General features: G+C 49.0%; 1 protein-coding gene across 3 annotated transcripts in view; it reads right to left on the bottom strand.

Moving 5' to 3' along the window:
- MAP2K4 (mitogen-activated protein kinase kinase 4) overlaps positions 1-20845 on the bottom strand; it is a 52645-nt gene that overhangs the window by 19780 nt on the left and 12020 nt on the right. For all 3 annotated transcript variants that reach the window (XM_075579622.1, XM_075579623.1, XM_075579624.1), the window contains 7 exons: positions 11988-12090; positions 9513-9626; positions 8369-8537; positions 6696-6815; positions 5970-6089; positions 5401-5452; positions 4496-4623 (listed from right to left, as the gene is read on the bottom strand). In XM_075579622.1, the coding sequence (XP_075435737.1) occupies positions 4496-4623; positions 5401-5452; positions 5970-6089; positions 6696-6815; positions 8369-8537; positions 9513-9626; positions 11988-12090 (806 nt within the window). The remainder of the gene's footprint in view (positions 1-4495; positions 4624-5400; positions 5453-5969; positions 6090-6695; positions 6816-8368; positions 8538-9512; positions 9627-11987; positions 12091-20845) is intronic.

Here is a 20845-nt window from a genome sequence, read left to right as displayed (position 1 = left end):
ATTATACAGCCTGCGCAATACATTCATCCAGTCATTATACAGCCTGCGCAATACATTCATCCAGTCATTATACAGCCTGCGCAATACATTCATCCAGTCATTATACAGCCTGTGCAATACATTCATCCAGTCATTATACAGCCTGTGCAATACATTCATCCAGTCATTATACAGCCTGCGCAATACATTCGTCCAGTCATTATACAGCCTGTGCAATACATTCATCCAGTCATTATACAGCCTGTGCAACACATTCATCCAGTCATTATACAGCCTGTGCAATACATTCATCCAGTCATTATACAGCCTGTGCAATACATTCATCCAGTCATTATACAGCCTGTGCAATACATTCATCCAGTCATTATACAGCCTGTGCAATACATTCATCCAGTCATTATACAGCCTGTGCAATACATTCATCCAGTCATTATACAGCCTGTGCAATACAATCATCCAGTCATTATACAGCCTGTGCAATACATTCATCCAGTCATTATACAGCCTGTGCAATACATTCATCCAGTTATTATACAGCCTGTGCAACACATTCATCCAGTCATTATACAGCCTGTGCAATACATTCATCCAGTCATTATACAGCCTGCGCAATACATTCATCCAGTCATTATACAGCCTGCGCAATACATTCATCCAGTCATTATACAGCCTGTGCAATACATTCATCCAGTCATTATACAGCCTGTGCAATACATTCATCCAGTCATTATACAGCCTGTGCAATACATTCATCCAGTCATTATACAGCCTGTGCAATACAATCATCCAGTCATTATACAGCCTGTGCAATACATTCATCCAGTCATTATACAGCCTGTGCAACACATTCACCCAGTCATTATACAGCCTGTGCAACACATTCACCCAGTCATTATACAGCCTGTGCAATACATTCATCCATTCATTATACAGCCTGTGCAATACATTCATCCAGTCATTATACAGCCTGTGCAATACATTCATCCAGTCATTATACAGCCTGTGCAATACATTCATCCAGTCATTATACAGCCTGTGCAATACATTCATCCAGTCATTATACAGCCTGTGCAACACATTCATCCAGTCATTATACAGCCTGTGCAATACATTCATCCAGTCATTATACAGCCTGCGCAATACATTCATCCAGTCATTATACAGCCTGCGCAACACATTCATCCAGTCATTATACAGCCTGCGCAACACATTCATCCAGTCATTATACAGCCTGTGCAATACATTCATCCAGTCATTATACAGCCTGTGCAATACATTCATCCAGTCATTATACAGCCTGTGCAATACATTCATCCAGTCATTATACAGCCCGTGCAATACATTCATCCAGTCATTATACAGCCCGTGCAATACATTCATCCAGTCATTATACAGCCTGTGCAATACATTCATCCAGTCATTATACAGCCTGTGCAATACATTCATCCAGTCATTATACAGCCTGTGCAATACATTCATCCAGTCATTATACAGCCTGTGCAATACATTCATCCAGTCATTATACAGCCTGCGCAATACATTCATCCAGTCATTGTACAGCCTGTGCAATACATTCATCCAGTCATTGTACAGCCTGTGCAATACATTCATCCAGTCATTGTACAGCCTGTGCAATACATTCATCCAGTCATTATACAGCCTGTGCAATACATTCATCCAGTCATTATACAGCCTGTGCAATACATTCATCCAGTCATTATACAGCCTGTGCAATACATTCATCCAGTCATTATACAGCCTATGCAATACATTCATCCAGTCATTATACAGCCTGTGCAACACATTCATCCAGTCATTATACAGCCTGTGCAATACATTCATCCAGTCATTATACAGCCTGTGCAATACATTCATCCAGTCATTATACAGCCTGTGCAATACATTCATCCAGTCATTATACAGCCTGTGCAATACATTCATCCAGTCATTATACAGCCTGTGCAATACATTCATCCAGTCATTATACAGCCTGTGCAATACATTCATCCAGTCATTATACAGCCTGTGCAATACATTCATCCAGTCATTATACAGGCCCATCATTGCGTTTTCATGTCACAGCACGCTCAGTTAGGGATACAGCAATGAACGCTGCCATTATCCCTACGTCTGAAACTTGCGTACAGAAAAGCTTTGCATAATATTCATTAGTGGGTCATAGAGTGACACTGTAACATGCCCACAGTCTCAAGGTGACCTCTGGGACACGGACCGACATTCCCCTTTTTCCAAAGGCAGTGACATGACCACCCGGCCATTCGTAATCACTTGCCTTGTTTGCATTAGATTGCATAATCCCGTGTGTTTGTGTCTGTTATAAACTAGATATAAATATAAAATGTATACACATATACAGACATACATCTGTCTGTCTGTGTAATATCATCGCCCTGCATCAGTGTGTGTGTGTGTGTGTCTGTCTGTGTAATATCATCGCCCTGCATCAGTGTGTGTGTGTGTGTGTGTGTGTGTCTCTCTGTCTGTGTAATATCATCGCCCTGTATCAGTGTGTGTGTGTGTGTGTCTCTCTGTCTGTGTAATATCATCGCCCTGCATCAGTGTGTGTGTGTGTGTGTGTGTGTGTCTGTCTGTGTAATATCATCGCCCTGTATCAGTGTGTGTGTGTGTGTGTGTGTGTGTGTGTGTCTCTCTGTCTGTGTAATATCATCGCCCTGTATCAGTGTGTGTGTGTGTGTGTCTCTGTCTGTGTAATATCATCGCCCTGCATCAGTGTGTGTGTGTGTGTCTGTCTGTGTAATATCATCGCCCTGTATCAGTGTGTGTGTGTGTGTGTGTGTGTCTCTCTGTCTGTGTAATATCATCGCCCTGTATCAGTGTGTGTGTGTGTGTGTGTGTGTGTGTGTGTGTGTGTGTGTCTGTCTGTGTAATATCATCGCCCTGTATCAGTGTGTGTGTGTGTGTGTCTCTCTGTCTGTGTAATATCATCGCCCTGTATCAGTGTGTGTGTGTGTGTGTGTGTGTCTGTCTGTGTAATATCATCGCCCTGTATCAGTGTGTGTGTGTGTGTGTGTGTCTCTCTGTCTGTGTAATATCATCGCCCTGTATCAGTGTGTGTGTGTGTGTGTGTGTGTGTGTGTGTCCAGTACATTGCAACACCTTAGAATTTTTTTATAATTAAAGCACATATATATATTTTTTCCCCTAAGGTGTTACAATGTACACACACACACACACACACACACACACACACACACACACACACACACACACACACACACACACACACACACACACACACACACACACACATCCAAGTGTTATACAGCCATGGGTTAACCGCTTGCAACTGAATGTCCCCTGCAAGCCCCAGGCGTCAGTGCCCTCTGTAATGTGAGATAGGGAGTCCTGGCCGCCCCATCGTGCTGCATTCCTTCCCCGTGAGCGCGCACAGGGAACGACCCAACACGTTCCCAATGACGTGGGGACGTGTCAGGCACTTTTTTCAACGCGTGACCTTCACTCCCAAACTTGGCTTGGAAACGGAGAGTTCCCAGATGCTCGGTCCCATTAAAGGCCTCGTTTCCCCCCCAATCCCAAGTAGCAAAACCCCAAATGGAAATAGAACGTAAATACAGTCGCTGTTCCTTAACCGCTTCAGGTCATATCAAACTCCGGCCACCACCGCGTCATGTGAGCGATCAGATGATGCGACTGGCGCCAGGCACCTCTACTTCCGTCTCGATCGGGCTGGCCGATCCGTCAGAGCCCGATCACTCACCGGAAAATGAACGAATGATGTACCTGGTACCTATAAGGACCCCTAGCATGCCAAGGCCCACGCCGCAGTAGGTACGCCATACCGGCGCTGTAAAGGCTAAAGATGCAAATCGGTAGAGGCCAACATTAAACCTTGTGCTATTTTGCAAGTCATGGCCAGCACCTCTGGCAACAAAGGAGTTAAGAATTAATACTTGGATACGCTGTATTTGGCGACATTAATAAAAAGGCGCTATACGTAAACATTGTGCGTGAAATGCAGGACTCGCCCTGGGGCGCGGGGTCACTGGCTCATATTCCCAGCGGACATTGGTCCCCAGTATTACCCGCACGGGGGATTTTCGGGGCCAACGTTACGTTTTGCTCTAAACTGTGAGACTTAAAGAAACTGGGCTGGGAAAAGTGGGCGACCTTAACCTCGCCCAATGTGAGGGTATTACTTTCTCACCTTGACTGATTTTAACAGTATTATACTATTGTGTTTTTTCTTTTTTTCTCTCGATATATTTCATATTTTGATGATGAGTTTCTGCGCATTTGGAACTTCCCTCCTCATGTCCCCATAATAATGTCATTTTGCTGCTGGAGTTTCCCATGCGCTTGTCAGCTTGGAGTGTCACCCTCAGGAGGTGCTGGGGATGAATGAGATAACGTACCTGCTGGGGTGCATCAAATTCTGTGACAAGCAAAAAGACAGAGGGCACAGCAAACAATTGGGTAATAACCAATAACTTACGGCCATGTACGGTCGGCATCCGGCGTCTCGGGTCTTAGCGATGGAGTCCACCAGCTGACCACTAATGCCAAAGTCACAGAGTTTAATGTTTCCGTTTAAATCCAGAAGAATATTGGAAGGTTTGATGTCTGCAAAATAAAGAATAGGTGATCATGCGCGCACACACGCACGCGCACACACGCACGGGCACACGCACGGGCACACGCACGCGCACACACGCGCACGCATACACACACACACGCGCACGCACACGCACGGGCACACACACGTGCCCACACACACGCGCGCACACACACGCGCACACACGCACGCACACACACGTGCCCACACACACGCGCGCACACACACACGCACACACGCACGCACACACACGTGCCCACACACACGTACACACACACGCACACGCGCACACACACGCGCACACACACGCACGTACACACGCATTGTTAGAACTGACCGATCTCGACCGGACTATGACACGGGGAGACCAACACCAGTCCTCAAGAGCCAGCAACAGGCCATGTTTTAAGGATATCCCTGCTTCAGCACAGGTGGCTTAATCTCCCCCTCCCCTTATCTGTATTGGTTCTCTGATTAGGACAGGGTGGGAAAAACACTCTTCCATTCGGAGGCCCCAAAGAAAAAGGATTTGTACTTTATGTCTAAAGAAACAAAAACCAGCCGCCTGTGCTTTTAGGGTGGTTACATTTCTTGGAGGAAGCCACTTACATTGTTCAATTATTTACAAAATGTTGGACAGCTATCAGGGATTGTCCCTATAAACGCTGAAGCTAAAGGGCAGCAATTGGCTAATTGGTTTACGCTGGATTCCTACAGCAGCATAGGTTTTAATTATTCTCATTACTACTCGCTTTACGGAGCCCAACAAACCCGTATTTGCTCACCTCGATGAATTATTTTCAGGTTTTCTTTTAAGTGGTTCAACGCTTTCACAGTCTGAAAAGGAATGAAGAAGGGATGATACTAGAAGGTGTGGGCAGAGAGCGGAATAGGTACTGAATTCAAACGCCATCCTTCCTGTGCAATTGCGTTACTCTCAGACTAAGGCTGCGCTTCTAAATTGAGACGACCTCCAGCGATCGCGACCAAGCCGTCGCTCCGCGCTTACTATAAGCGCACGCGACGGCGGCAATGCATTTGTTTGGACGCAACGTCGCGACGCTGTTGCCGGCACTATGTGATTAAAATTAGCCTAAAACGTATTTTCAAGGGATTTCAAGTCTGGCCGTTTTCCCAAAGATAAGGGTTACCAAACGCTGCAAAATTCTGCATAATTTCTCCCTTTTTATACTTAAGCGTAATCTTTCCCCTCTTCAGATTTATTTAACTTTGCATGAACGTTTCCCTATCGCGGGAAACGTCGGCACGCTCTACCCAGAAGCCTTCACAACAGAGGAAACAGCTCTGTTCACTTAAGCCGTGCAAGAAATCCACAAACAGAACGTATACTCACAGCTAAAGTGATTTTGCCTAAAATTTCTTCAGGAATAACATCGTCTAATATACTATATACATATTTGTAAAACTTGTCAAACGAGGTAGACATCAGTTCCATGCAGATCCAGCAGTCTCCCTGAAACAGAAGCACGGAAATGTTAGCGGGAAACGTCACAACAGCCGACATTGGGATTAAAATCAGCATGAAAGCCTGACCCGACTGTGTCAGCCTAGATACGAAGGAAGTCTGTACAACAGATCTGCTTTAAGCATTTATCATATTAGAATACACATGAAGAGGAGACTTGTGAGGTTTCAATAGCTCTGTATCTATGACATTAAAAAAGGCATCAACAGCTACAACAAACCTAAACGTCTCCAGGGTCAACACAGCTACTAGAACTTTGAGCTACAATCTGGTGGTGCAAAGCCAATAGGTTTACACATAGAAACAGGAGCGGACAGAGAACGCCTCGTCCATTCAGTCTGACTTTTTTCCTTCTATACTACAAAACCGTCGGTGGGACTTAATTCTTCCCTTACAAGGAGAAGACCGCTTCCAAGAATATTACATAAGGACCACAAATCCTCAGCCTGGGCAGTTAATGCTGGGTTTCTGAAAGGTTCGTGCAAGAAGATACCTGTAGAGCCGACACACAAGAGTGTTTCAAGGTTTTTGTTGCATGGAGAATTCCGACCGATGGGTCCAACAGCCTGATCTGTAGTATGGAACAGTACTCACCTCTCGAAACAGAGCCCCATAAAACTGAACAATATACGGGCAGTCGCTGCTCCTCATCACCACATCAAGATCCATCAGGAGCTGCTTCTGTTCTTTCTCATCCACTGTTGATCGAATTCTCTGTGAAATGGGGAAAAAAGAAAAGAAATGCAATTAGCAGAAGCCACTTCCTTTGGTAAAGCCGTTCAGCATATGTCATTAAGGGTGGGACACTGGGGGGCCCTTATGACGTACGCCGTATTTTATTAGGTTTTGTAGGTGGCATTCAGGATCCAATGCACTTGAGAAGACGTCAGCTCCAGGCAGAAGAATCTCAGCATATAAAGTATATTAATCACTGGTGCTACCCCAAAGTCCTGCAGACTGGAAACCCTTGATCTTATTGCATGTTCGTGAATGACCATCGTCCCTATAATTTGGTGTGGCCAAGATCCCTGGAGCAGAGGGTTCAAAAACACGCACAACCATATTCAATATGTTGATAAGTGTTTGAACCCGCAGTTAAATCAGATTTTCGATTCACTTCAAAAGGCAATGCATTAGTAGCGGTGCATTACCCATATTAACCCTTTGAATGTCATAAGGCAAGCAGCGGAAGGCTCCTCGTCGGTCATAAATGGTGGTGTAAAAGAAAGAGGAGTGTCCCCTTCTGTGGAGCAGTGAATGTGATATCCCCTAAAAAAAACTAGCAAACAAGGCATGATGTTCACTGAAGGTCACAAGGACCTCACGTTGCACCCCCATCCTTGTGATGTTCACTGAAGGTCACAAGGACCTCACGTTGCACCCCTGTCCGTGCGATGTTCACTGAAGGTCACAAAGACCTCACGTTGAACCCCTGTCCTTGCGATGTTCACTGAAGGTCACAAGGACCTCATGTTGTATCCCCGTCCTTGCGATGTTCAGTGACGGTCACAAGGACCTCACGTTGTATCCCCATCCTTGCGATGTTCACTGAAGGTCACAAGGAGCTCACGTTGTATCCCCGTCCTTGCGATGTTCAGTGACGGTCACAAGGACCTCACGCTGTATCCCCATCCTTGCGGTGTTCAGTGACGGTCACAAGGACCTCACGTTGTACCCCCGTCCTTGCGGTGTTCAGTGCAGGTCACAAGGACCTCACGTTGTATCCCCGTCCTTGCGGTGTTCAGTGACGGTCACAAGGACCTCACGTTGTATCCCCGTCCTTGCGATGTTCACTGAAGGTCACAAGGACCTCACGTTGTATCCCCGTCCTTGCGATGTTCAGTGAAGGTCACAAGGACCTCACGTTGTATCCCCATCCTTGCGATGTTCAGTGACGGTCACAAGGACCTCACATTGTACCCCCGTCCTTGCGGTGTTCACTGAAGGTCACAAGGACCTCACGTTGTATCCCCGTCCTTGCGATGTTCACTGAAGGTCACAAGGACCTCACGTTGTATCCCCGTCCTTGCGATGTTCAGTGAAGGTCACAAAGACCTCACGTTGTATCCCCGTCCTTGCGATGTTCAGTGAAGGTCACAAGGAGCTCATGTTGTATCCCCGTCCTTGCGGTGTTCAGTGCAGGTCACAAGGACCTCACGTTGTACCCCCGTCCTTGCGGTGTTCAGTGAACATCATTAGAGAATCCCAATGGTTGACCATGGCCTTCACCAAAAACCATTATGAAGAGAAGAACGGCCGCCACTCACTTTGACGGCCATGATTTGTCCACTCGGTTTATGCATCATTTTGTTTACGGATCCATACGCTCCTCTTCCAATTTCGCCCAGGTCCTTCAAGTCTTCTGCTGTGAAGTCCCAATGCTGTTCTGGGGAGAGCTTTAATTTGCCTGATGACTCGTGTGTCCGCAGCCTCTCTCTGCCCAGGAACAACAAAAACACAGCATTAGAGTTGGGATCTTAGCTGTAGCCTTCACCCCATTTAAACACTTAAATAACCATGGTAACTTTACCTATATTCTAATGATCTCTCCTCGGAGTGACCGTGGATGACAGTGTGGGCAGTGCTGCACATAACATTTGGTAGGCAAAACGAGACCTTGCCCAAAAGAGTTAATTTTGGTGCCTGGGGCACAGGGATATGAAGAGGACATGCCCAAGATGTCCTTTGGCAGACGAGGTACTGCGGTATACATTACACGACCAACGAACTCCAGGGGGGATCCGTATCCAACAAAGTGTCGCCACTCATGGGGTCCTGTAATGTAGGAAAATATTAATTACATAAAAGGGTCAACGTTTCGATCAAATGTCCAAGAGTGGACCACAACGTTGATCCTTGTATGGAATGAATTGATATTATTCCTACATGACAAGACCCTGCGAGTGCCTACACTTCGGTGATCCGTGAGGACTTGCCCAAGGTCAGGAGAGCAGGACTTGCCCAAGGTCAGGAGAGCCGACCTTGGGGTTCCAACTGAATTCACCCCCTTTAAAAAGCAGTTCTAATGGAAATAAAATAAAGATTGTTGCAGTATGTACGACACGTCGGGACGCCTGCCAGCAAACGCCCTTGAATGGACTGGAAGGTGTGTCACAACATAGTACTACTTAGTAAACATGGGCCGTCCCCTTCAGACTGTCCTAGTGATGTTCTCCAAAGAGAAACATAGAATTTGACAGCAGATATGAACCCCGTTGGCCCACCACTATCCCATGATCCAATCTGTTGTAAAATCTCCGAAAACAGAGGCCACCGTCGGTACCGTACGACCTTGTGACCTTTCCAGTGCCGTTAGTTCTAGTGGCGGAAAGACTGATCGGATAACACGTAACAACGATAAGAAGCCAGTCGCCGAGACAACGAGATTATGGCTGCTAGTAAAACACATACAGGCGATTTTTTGTTGCCTGCTCATTTGTGCTGTACGTCTTCCCGCCAGCCAGCCGCACGTCCTGTTTTTGGTACGAGGTCTCTAGGTTTCGGATCGTCTCCGGTTTCTGCATCCTGGGGCGAGACGGAGAGAAAAGGAGGCAGCTTTTATTGGAAGGGAACACCATAGTTTGAGGTCACAACACACATCCCCTCCTACTGTCTCTATGTCCTGCCCACTTAGCACTTAGACTGTAAGCTCTTGGGAGCAGGGACTCCTTTTCCTAGTGTTACTGTTATGTCTGAAGCGCTTATTCCCAGTATGTGCCTGTGCATTAGTGCTGTAAATCGCGGCGTGCGTGGATGGCGCTATATAAACATACGCGCATACATACGGGCTTGGCGTCTGTCTATAGCGCCCACTGTGTACTCAGCGCTTTACAAAAGAGGAAACACAGTACAGGGAATTATAATACAATAAAGGCAACAAAATCAGACAATAGGGAAGGAAATCCCTGCCCCGGAGAGCTTACAATCCAAGTTTCTACATGAAACCGGGGTTATTATCACGCACAAATCGCTAGGAAACAACAGAATGACACGTGAGGGCGTGCAACTGGGAGTATGGGCTGCAATTATTCAGCATTATCCATGCCAAAGACATCTCATTTTAATGCATTTCCTGCATCTGATGTGACCTGCCATGTTCTGTATAGTGCCATGTTCTGTATAGTGCCATGTTCTGTATAGTGCCATGTTCTGTATAGTGCCATGTTCTGTATAGTGGGATGTTCTGTATAGTGGGATGTTCTGTATAGTGCCATGTTCTGTATATGCCACACCCAGACAGAATAAGGATTTCACAGAGAGGGGTTTTTATATTATAAAGAGTGTCCTTTTTCCCTATACAACTTGAAAATACCTTCCTATTCAACTCAGGGAGACCATGAAATAGGTAAAACTGTTATATACATATATACAGTGATGCACATTTGTGTCGCAGAATTATATTAAACACTTCACCATGCGTTCAATACGTTTAAGCATTCTTGTCGTCAATAAAAAAAAAACCTGCACGTAAAGGCGGGGGGCTCAACTCCAGTCCTCAGCCCCCCACCAACAGATCAGGTTTTCAAGATATCCCTGCTTCAGCACAGGGGGCTCAACTCCAGTCCTCAGCCCCCCCCACCAACAGATCAGGTTTTCAAGATATCCCTGCTTCAGCACAGGTGGCTCAATCAGTCCATGCTTCAGCACAGATGGCTCAGTCCCTGCTTCAGCAAAGGAGGCTCTGATGGAGCCACCTATGCTGAAGCAGGGATATCCTGAAAACCTGACCTGTTGGGGGTGCTCAACTCAAGCCCCCCCCCGGGTTAAGGCCACGTGTTTCCATGTGTTCTCTCACGTGGAGGCGCCACGCTCCAGGAGCCATCACATGGCCTTGAGTGTGCGCGGCCGGGCGACGCACCGACGCACCCTAACCCTAATATAGAGCAGATCTGGGAAATTGATTTCCCCGAGCGACGGCCGAATAATGTGAGAGGTTCAGCCAATGAGGGCGAAGTGCTCACGTGACGTCATGACCACGCCTCCCAATGTCTCCTGCCTGCAGTGCCGGGGCGTGCGCAGTGCCGGGGCGTGCGCAGTGCCGGGGCGTGCGCAGTGCCGGGGCGTGCGCAGTGCCGGGGCGTGCGCAGTGCCGGGGCGTGCGCAGTGCCGGGGCGTGCGCAGTGCCGGGGCGTGCGTCTGTGCGCGTGTGCCTGTATGTGTGTCTGTGCGCGTGCCTGTGTGTGTGTCTTTCTGTGCGCGTGCCTGTGTGTGTGTGTCTTTCTTTCTGTGCACGTGCCTGCCTGTGTCTGTGCGTGTGCCTGTGTGCGCGCGTGCCTGTGTGTGTGTCTGTGCGCGTGTGCCTGTATGTGTGTCTGTGCGCGTGCCTGTGTGTGTGTCTTTCTGTGCGCGTGCCTGTGTGTGTGTGTCTTTCTTTCTGTGCACGTGCCTGCCTGTGTCTGTGCGTGTGCCTGTGTGCGCGCGTGCCTGTGTGTGTGTCTGTGCGCGTGTGCCTGTATGTGTGTCTGTGCGCGTGCCTGTGTGTGTGTCTTTCTGTGCGCGTGCCTGTGTGTGTGTGTCTTTCTTTCTGTGCACGTGCCTGCCTGTGTCTGTGCGTGTGCCTGTGTGCGCGCGTGCCTGTGTGTGTGTCTGTGCGCGTGCCTGTGTGTGTGTGTGTGTGTGTGCGCGCCCGCCTGTGTGTTTGTGTCTTTCTGTGCGCGTGCCTGCCTGTGTGCGCGCGCCTGCCTGTGTGTGTGTGTGTGTCTTTCTGTGCGCGTGCCTGCCTGTGTGCGCGCGCCTGCCTGTGTGCGCGTGCCTGCCTGTGTGCGCGCGCCTGCCTGTGTGCGCGTGCCTGCCTGTGTGCGCGTGCCTGCCTGTGTGCGCGCGCCTGTTGCTCCTTTGTATCATTTGGGGGACAGTTCTTGAAGGCTTCCAGCTGCGAGTGCTTACATGTGAGTGCTTGGAACGGATGGAACGGACGTGTTCAGCGTGAATTTCGCTGTGGATTTGAAGGGCGGGTTGGCGAAATTCAACTTGAGTGCTTTGCGTTTACCTGGGGAGAACAAAGAAAAAGGGGAGGGGTATTAATTATAGTAACAAAGACTGAAAATAGGCACGGCCAACAACCTCAACCTGTTAACTGGCTGTATCTGTACTGCCCTCGAGGCTCAAAGTGTGTTTGGAAGTTCCATAAATTGACCTTGGATATATATATACACGCGTCAATAGTCATCATCTCCCCTCCTTCCTAATGTAAACAGTCCTCATTCTCATATCCTTTCCGCAAAAAGACGACTTCTCACTTCTCGGAATACAGGGCAACGCGTTCTACTGCGCACTGACACGCGATTAGCCAACCTGCGCACTGACACGCGATTAGCCAACCTGCGCACTGACACGCGATTCGCCAAGCTGCAGAGCGATCCGTTCTCCTCTAATCGATCGCTTTGCTCGGGGTTATTTAATTCAGTTAATGCTGCAGAACAGTACCCACAATGCAAAGTTCTGTGTGGAAGATCATGTGACCAGGCAGTTACTAGATACAATTGGTGCACTGCTAGAGAGAGGGCGGGGCTCAAGAGCCAGAGCCTGTCGCAGAAGAAGGGGGTGTGACTTTGTAAATGGTTTTTATAGAAACAAAAAAGCTTGTTACATTAGAATACATTCAAAAATGTCTTTAAACATTGTTTAAAAAAAAATAGTACAGAACTGATTTATTTAAAGATACACATGCAGGATCTTGCTTGAACTGCAGTTTTAAGATGGCTACTTTAAAACCATAATTGATTAGTCTGGCCAAGAGAATATACAGTAAATAAGAATGTGAATTATCCAGAAATGGTTAGAGATCACACAAATTGTACAAAATAATCTCTCCCGTGTGGTTAGAATTGTGCTTTGGGGCGCCCCATGAGATGGGACTTGGGCATTTGCAGATTTTGGAACCTGACAAAGTGTACCCCGCTGCCAAGTGTACCCCGCTGCCAAGTGTACCCCGTTATGGTTCTTCCATCTATATCTCACAGGTATCCGAACCCTCTTCCATCTTTGCGGTCCTATAATGTCACATCACTAGAGATGAGGCCTGCAGAACTAAGCACAGTGCTCCCGCTATCTTGTAACGTGACCTTACTGGCGCCTCCTATCTGCTGGTAACATTTGGTTTGCCGCCCCTCCCCCTTTGTTTTGGTTAAGGTGGTGCTCATGATGAAGAACGCAGGTTTTATCGCGGGGTACCGCTGGCAACTAGAACTGCGACCAAATATCCAGGGGGCCAAAGGAGGGCACCGCGTTTTCCACGGCCTGCGTGAGATGTAAACCTCCATTTTGTTTCCCCGGGGGGGAAGGAGACAGGAATGCGCTACCTTCAGTGCGGAGTATCTTGGGAAGAAGGTGGTTCCCGGAGCTGAAAGTAGTGCGTTTCATGCCCGTACCCCAGCTGGGGGGAGGGGGGGGCGTCACCATTCACGGTTTGAAACTTTAGTATTTTATTCTGGGTGAAGCAATAAAGGCCGTAACTTTGCTGCTACTGCTACAGGGGCGGCCAAGTCCAGTCCTTAAGGGCCACCAACAGGTCAGGTATTCAGGATATCCCTGCTTCAGCACAGGGGGTTCAATCGAAGACAGCCACCTGTGCTGAAGCAGGGATATCCTTAAAACCTGACCTGTTGGTGGCCCTTGAGGACTCGATATGGCCACCCCTGTGCTACAGCAATGACACAGAACAAGAACACGTTCACGCGTCTGAGACAGGCCCACAAACACGCCTTACCCCATTATCGCACAGCATGCCGTGCTGCCACTGCAGAAAAGGATTCTGGGTAATAACATGCAAATGAGCACTCGGTGTGTCACTCTTTACGTCTTGGCCATTTTAACATGGGCCCATATAGGCTTCTGCCGCACTACACGGCGCTACAGCACAGCCTGTGTTATAGAAGTGCAGAGCCGGAAACCTGCTCACAGACAGCCGTCTCTCATGGTGATGCTGGCAGTGGCTACAAACCAGGGGCACAGGTAAGTTCTGGTGAGCGGTCACGGGGCGAGGCAGGTTTGTGGATCCAAGGCGTGAACAAGCGCAGAAGTGTTCTTCCTCTTTGCTGCAAGATGGACGGATTGGTACTCGCCCTAACTTACTTGTGTCCCTGCTACATGTTGAATATACGCAGACGCCGCTAAGGCCGAGTCCCCAGCGGCAGGGGGGCGGCGCGTGCACAGCGCTACACCGCGATCAGCGGTCTGGGGGGAGAGGGAAGGTGTGCGACGGGAGGGGGCGTGGCTGTGGGTTTGCAGGGGCGGCCATGACGTCCCGCGGCTTGTTCGCCCTTATTGGCTGAACCGGCGGCGGGGGCGTGGCCACACCCCCGTCGCATTTGTCGAGGTCAAATTCTCCTGCGTCCCTGAAAACCTGTCGCGCACCGCTGGGGAAAGGTGCGCGACAAGGTAGGGACTGGGACAGGCCGGACTGGGGGGCGGGGCTTGATAGCACAGCGCACGCAGAGCCGTGCGCTGTGGCGGTGACTGGGACCGGCCGGACTGGGGGGCGGGGCTTGATAGCACAGCGCACGCCGAGCCGTGCGCTGTGGCGGTGACTGGGACCGCAGCCTAAAGCTGCAATTCATGCGCGTTTTTATTTTTTATTATGACTGTTTCACAGGTTTGAAGCAGGGGGTTTCCGGAGCAGAACCCCAATAATTTCCGCTGCGGGGACCCCCTGCTTCCTGAGATACTTACCTCCGAAGGGGGCGCCGGTATCTCAGCAAAATTTCAAGCTCCCGCGTCACGCGGGCCAACAGGAAGCCGCGCCGGGTGACATCACGGCTCTCTATAGACCCGCGAGAGCTTTGCATCTCCGCCATTACATGAACCCTGCTAGCCATGCGGTCCGGAGACCCCCCACAGAGGCAAGTATCTCCGGAAACAGGGGGTCCCCAGAGCTAAAAGGAATGGGGTTTATCTCCGGAGACCCCCTGCATGGATTGTCTCTTTAAGTCAGTCATGTATATAGTGTATATATATATATATATATACATACATACACGAGCTGGAGACAAAAGGTGGCACCGAGTGCTCATTTGCATGTCATTTCCCAGAATCCCTTGCTGCAGTGGAAACACTGTATGCTGGGCGATAATGGGGAAAGACAGGGTTGCAGACCTGTCTAAGACATGTGAATGAACATACAGTAATATTTACAGTTGGTGTATATATATATGGGGGGGGGGGGGGCAATTACAAGGAGTGAAGGGCAATGATAATTCTACAACCTCTTCCACCCCGTCCTCTAATGGTTCTGATGTACACGTGTGTTACTGAATCTATTAATGACTAATTCCCGGGGTGACTCACTCCCTGGCACACAGCTAGTAAATATTTATCGGCATTCCACTAAAGACCCAATTACGGAGATATCAGTCAGGAGGGGCAGAGATTACCGACGCTGGAAGCGCAGAGTGAAATGTTGTTACTCAACTGGTCTAGAAGAGCAAATGAGTGTTAAGAGTTTAGGCTTAAACCCTTTCCTCTTATTACATTTATACCCACAGCAGCTGGTTAAAAAGGTGCAATCCCATGCAGCTGGACATAAAACATCCTTTCGTAAAGAACAAACCCCTTTGGTTGCCGGCAAATCGCGATCGCATCACAAGAGCCCCCCCCCCCCCCCCCCCCTTCCAATTCCCGGCATTCTGCGCTCTACAGCACAGGACCTAACTCCAGTCTTCATGGCCCACCAACAGGGCTGGTTTTCAGGATATCCTCGTTTCAATGAGGTGGTTCAGAGGCCCTGGCCCTTTGTCATAATGATATGAAGGCGTTCCCCGTGCAGAAGGTGATCTTCCATTTTATTTTGAAGGAGCTGAACTCTTTCCAAACACTGAAATGTCTGTTACACATCAGACTTAATAAGGCTCTTATTCTATATACGCCAAAGCAGGAGTTTGGGCCATTTTCAGCATATACAGAACAGCTCCCATAGCAATGTTTCCAGCCCTGCGAATAGAGATCTGACCGCAGACCAGACATTTCCATACAAATGTACTTCACCTGCGAAACCAAAACAGTGTGAATACCACGTCGCTTTCTCCCAGCACCCTATTCTCTCTCTCCCAGCACCCTATTCTCTCTCTCCCAGCACCCTATTCTCTCTCTCCCAGCACCCAATTCTCTCCCAGCACCCTATTCTCTCCCAGCACCCTATTCTCTTTCTCCCAGCACCCAATTCTCTTTCTCCCAGCACCCTATTCTCTTTCTCCAAGCACCCTATTCTCTTTCTCCCAGCACCCTATTCTCTTTCTCCCAGCACCCTATTCTCTCTCTCCCAGCACCCTATTCTCTCTCTCCCAGCACCCTATTCTCTCTCTCCCAGCACCCTATTCTCTCTCTCCCAGCACCCTATTCTCTCTCTCCCAGCACCCTATTCTCTCTCTCCCAGCACCCTATTCTCTCTCTCCGTGCAATAGTTTTCCTGGGTCTCTTCCACAACTCTTTACTGCTCTCTCCTCAAAATGTGCACCCCACTGCCCACCTCCTCCCACCATGCACCCTACCTCCTCCCCCATTTCCCCTCATCCATTTCCCCCCTTATCCCCCTTGCCACTCTGCCCTGTACACAGTGACTTCTCCCCATCAGCACCTTGTCACCCCGTCTTTCCATTTGAACCCCAATTTCTCCTTCCCTGTCCCAACTCTTTCTTTACAGAGAAATGGGGTTAACCTGTGCACCCACCCACTTCCACCCCGCGCGACCCCCCTCACTTCCACCCCGCGCGACCCCCCACCTACCCACTTCCACCCCGTGCGTCACCCCCCACCCAGCGTGCCAAACTTCCACTCCGCGCCCCCCCCCACCCACTTCCACTCCGCCCCCCCCCACCCCCTTACACCCCGCCCCCCCCCACCCCCTCACACCCCGCCCCCCCCCTTACACCCCGCCCCCCCCCACCCCCTCACACCCCGCCCCCCCCACCCACTTCCACCCCGCGCCCCTCCACCCACTTCCACCCCGCGCCCCTCCACCCACTTCCACCCCGCGCCCCTCCACCCACTTCCACCCCGCGCCCCTCCACCCACTTCCACCCCGCGCCCCTCCACCCACTTCCATCCCACGCCCCCCCCCACCCACTTCCATTCCACGCCCCCCCCACCCACTTTCATCAAGGGCCCCCCCCCACCCACTTCCATCCCACGCCCCCCCCCCAGTCCAAAATCGCATTACCCGCCGCCGTTTTTGTGTATCAGACGGAAACCGCCGCCGAATAACATGGGTCCCGCTTGCCGACTGTCCCGTATATAACGCAGATTTGCAGGACGCATTCTGTCGGAAAAGCGAGGACTGCCTGTACACGCACACACGCACGCACACTAATCTCAGAACCCCCCCCATGCCACCCACACAAAACAGCCTAAAAAAGGGGTGAGAGACAGACGTCTTCACCACGTGGCACTGTGCCTGCCACATACGTGCAATGCTCGCCCTGTGTCACTTCCTGCAAGCTATTTAAACCATCCCTATAAATATACCCGGCTAGAAAACCCCGTGAAGATGTCAGGGCCGTCATTTCAAATGTGCAACTCGGCAGGAATAGGAAGCAGGTCACACTCTGCGCGCGCACACACGCGCACACACGCGCACACACGTACACACGTAAACACACACACACACGTACACACACACTTTTGCTTATATGGTACAGAGAGTGTATGTAGCCCGGTCCATAGAATGTTTGCAATGACTGGCCGACCAGAAGAGCTTACGGTCACATTTGCAATGACTGAGGCACAGGGGCAGAAAGGGACTTCACAAAAGTCACTGGGAGAGCGGATATTGGGTTTCAAAACGGGTTCTCCCACTTCATAGGTGGTAACATTCCTCCCAACGTTTAGTACTGGGTTCTGCGGACATTTGCTTAGTTCTGATCTCTGGCATTAAGGCGCAGTACCGCTGCTTTTAGCCCTCCCAGGGCCCCACGACGTAGCTCCCACATCTCGGGGTCTCGCTGGGCTGTTTGAGCGTAGAAGTGTATTTAAATCATTACTGTAGATTGTAGGCACAGGGAGCGGAGACCTGGGAGGGGGGCGATTCCCTCGGGGTGCTCCCTTCTGTGTGTCTTCATCAAGAGTTTGCGCAAGCAGAGCCCCCTCTCTCCCCCTCATTGGTTCTCTGATCAGGATTGGGAGAAATAAGTGTAAAAAAAAAAACCCAACAAATAATCTATTGACCAACACTTCCCCATTTAGAGACCCCAAAGAAATGTAATGTCGGGGGGGGGGGGGGAGGGGAGGGGGAGGGAAAACCTCCAGCCTTCAAGGGCCACGTATTAGTGATATCCCTGCTTCAGCACAGGTGGCTCAATCATTATGACTGCATCACCTGTGCTGAAGCAGGGATATACTGAATACCTGGCCAGTTGGCGCCCCTTAAGGACTGGCGTTGGCCGCCCCTCTCGCCATAAGTCATCAATTTACAAAGAAGTTTATTCGAATAAAAAAAGGCAAATAAAGAGGTTGTTAAATGGTTTAGAAAAGGTTTTGGGGGGGGGGGGCAGATAGGTGGGATCGCACTGCGGGCTTTGTGAAGCTGGGGAGCGCCAGCACCCCAATATAAATCACTAAAAAGAAATAAATCTAGGTCTACAAACTGCGCTCAATATAACTTTTGATAAAAGAGAAGACAGATACAATAGTGTGCATGTGTTGGACATGAGACGTTTATAATTCCTCAAATCAAACACTGTAGCTTGTTTTCTCAGGAGAGATCGCTTCCTGCGCTCCGAGGCGTCGCGAACCGACGACGGTGGGAGATAGCTCCTCCCCTTGCATCACGGAAAGGTAAAGTGTGCCAGAGGGGCAGTGGCACACCGGATCCCAAAGGGTTAAATTAGTAATCCCCCACAGAAGCCTATGATTTTAAAATGAGAAATCCAAGACAATTAGTTTTTTTTTTAAATATAGAATTGAAGCGGGGGGGGGGGGGGGGGGGGTCTCCAGCGCTGAACTCCGTTAATTTAACCTCCGGGAACCCCCTCCTTTCAGCTAAACGTCTATTTTCAGCGCTGGGATCCCAAGATACTTGTTGGTGAAGTTAACAGTTATAAATATCTCCAAGGGGAAACAAAATGGCTGCCATCGGTTGTAGCCTCCTATTGGACGGCAATTTAACTAGTCTTTAAAACCCAGGAAGTAATATCGATACTCTCTCTGCGGGCATGATGTAGGTCCCGAAATACCAGACCCCACGACCTAGTGACTAACCCTTTGAGTTCACCCCAACATGTAATGGCCTTTTCTGCTTTATTACTCAAAAACATTTTTTTTTTAACAGATACCACAATTGTTGAAATGTAACGTTGGCCCACGCCTGGCCTCGTTAACATGTTCCCATGGCAACGACAAAAAGGTCCTTCGCAGAAAGATGGACACTGCAGCAGTGTGGAAATCAGAAAGGTAACAGGTTATCGGTGGATATGAAATAATGTATCAGTTCCTCTTGGCAAGATATGGTGATTAACTATACTATATTTGTATCAAAGTGACGAATTACACGAATTATAACAGCATATTTGCAGCTATTAAGTGGTTGGAAAGATGATCTGTATGCCATAAATTGATGATGATGTTGCATACGGTTTTTCTGTATGTATAAATGTTCTTTTTTATTTTTCATTTATATAATTATCTGTGGTTATTAGATATATTACATATATACACAATATTATTCTGAAAGGTATCATGCTAGTACAGACTATGTATCATGAGTACTTATTACGATGTATATATTAACTTTTCTTTCATTATTATCTTATGTGATCACTTGGTATGAGCCCAGAGTGTTGAAATTTGCATAAATGTTTCTTAATCAGGTGCGACACATTAGTCAACCATTTGAAGGGAGTTATAAATCACACCCTCCCTTCAGGTCTTCTTATACTCCTTGAGAAAGGGCGAACTCGCCCGAAACGCGTGGGGAGGAGGCCTTTTTGTTATGTTCCCTAGTATCCGTTTCATGTAGTCTTAATAAATTATTTTTATTTCACCTGGTGAGTCTGGATCTATCGGAGCAGCGCTGATATCGATCATTCTACCTCTTGTCTACAATTCCGATCGCAGTCGCGCAGGAAGCGTGTCATCCACCCTGCCAGGGGAGCACACAGCCGGGAGCAGCCGAGGGGACGGACCATTGAGAGTTACGTGAACTCTATCCGCGGGCTGCTGCAATTGCAGCCGCTGGCCCCACATGGAAGGCGGGTCTGCAAGCGGCTCTCACCCCGCTTCTCTATAAGGCTATTTTCCTGCTCCACACAATCTTTCATCAAGCTGGACAGCTGTGGGGGTCGTCCTAGAGGGGACAGACGGTTTCCTTTGGCATATATAGAACGTAACCATTATGAATGTCATTTATTCGTCTACATTGGTCCTAACTGCGACCAGAGGGCTCTGTAATTTTTTCTTCTTTAAAAACCATGTGTGAAAAGCAAGAGATTCAAAATGGCCACTACACCCCCAAGCTTGGGACATGCGGAAATGGCTATTAAAAATGACCATTGCCTTCTAAAAGACATTTTATATCCCCCCTAGTTGGGAAGCAGAGGGATATACCGCGTTGATTTAAGATCCGGGGGACCCCCTGGGTATCACTGCTGTTTGAAAAGGTCCCGCGGCCAACAGTAAACCACAATCAATGACATCACAGCTTCCTATTGGCCCACGGAAACGTTTACACAAACATTTTCTGTGCCAAGCCGGCATCACCGTCCGATGCAAGTATCTCGGGAAGAAGGGGCTCCCCAGCAGCGGAAATAAACGGGGTT

Source organism: Ascaphus truei, chromosome 22 (genome assembly GCF_040206685.1).
Source record: "Ascaphus truei isolate aAscTru1 chromosome 22, aAscTru1.hap1, whole genome shotgun sequence".
In the NCBI taxonomy this organism is placed as follows: domain Eukaryota; kingdom Metazoa; phylum Chordata; class Amphibia; order Anura; family Ascaphidae; genus Ascaphus; species Ascaphus truei.
Note: the sequence above shows the minus strand (reverse complement) of the source record. Positions and strands in the feature narration are given on the sequence as shown.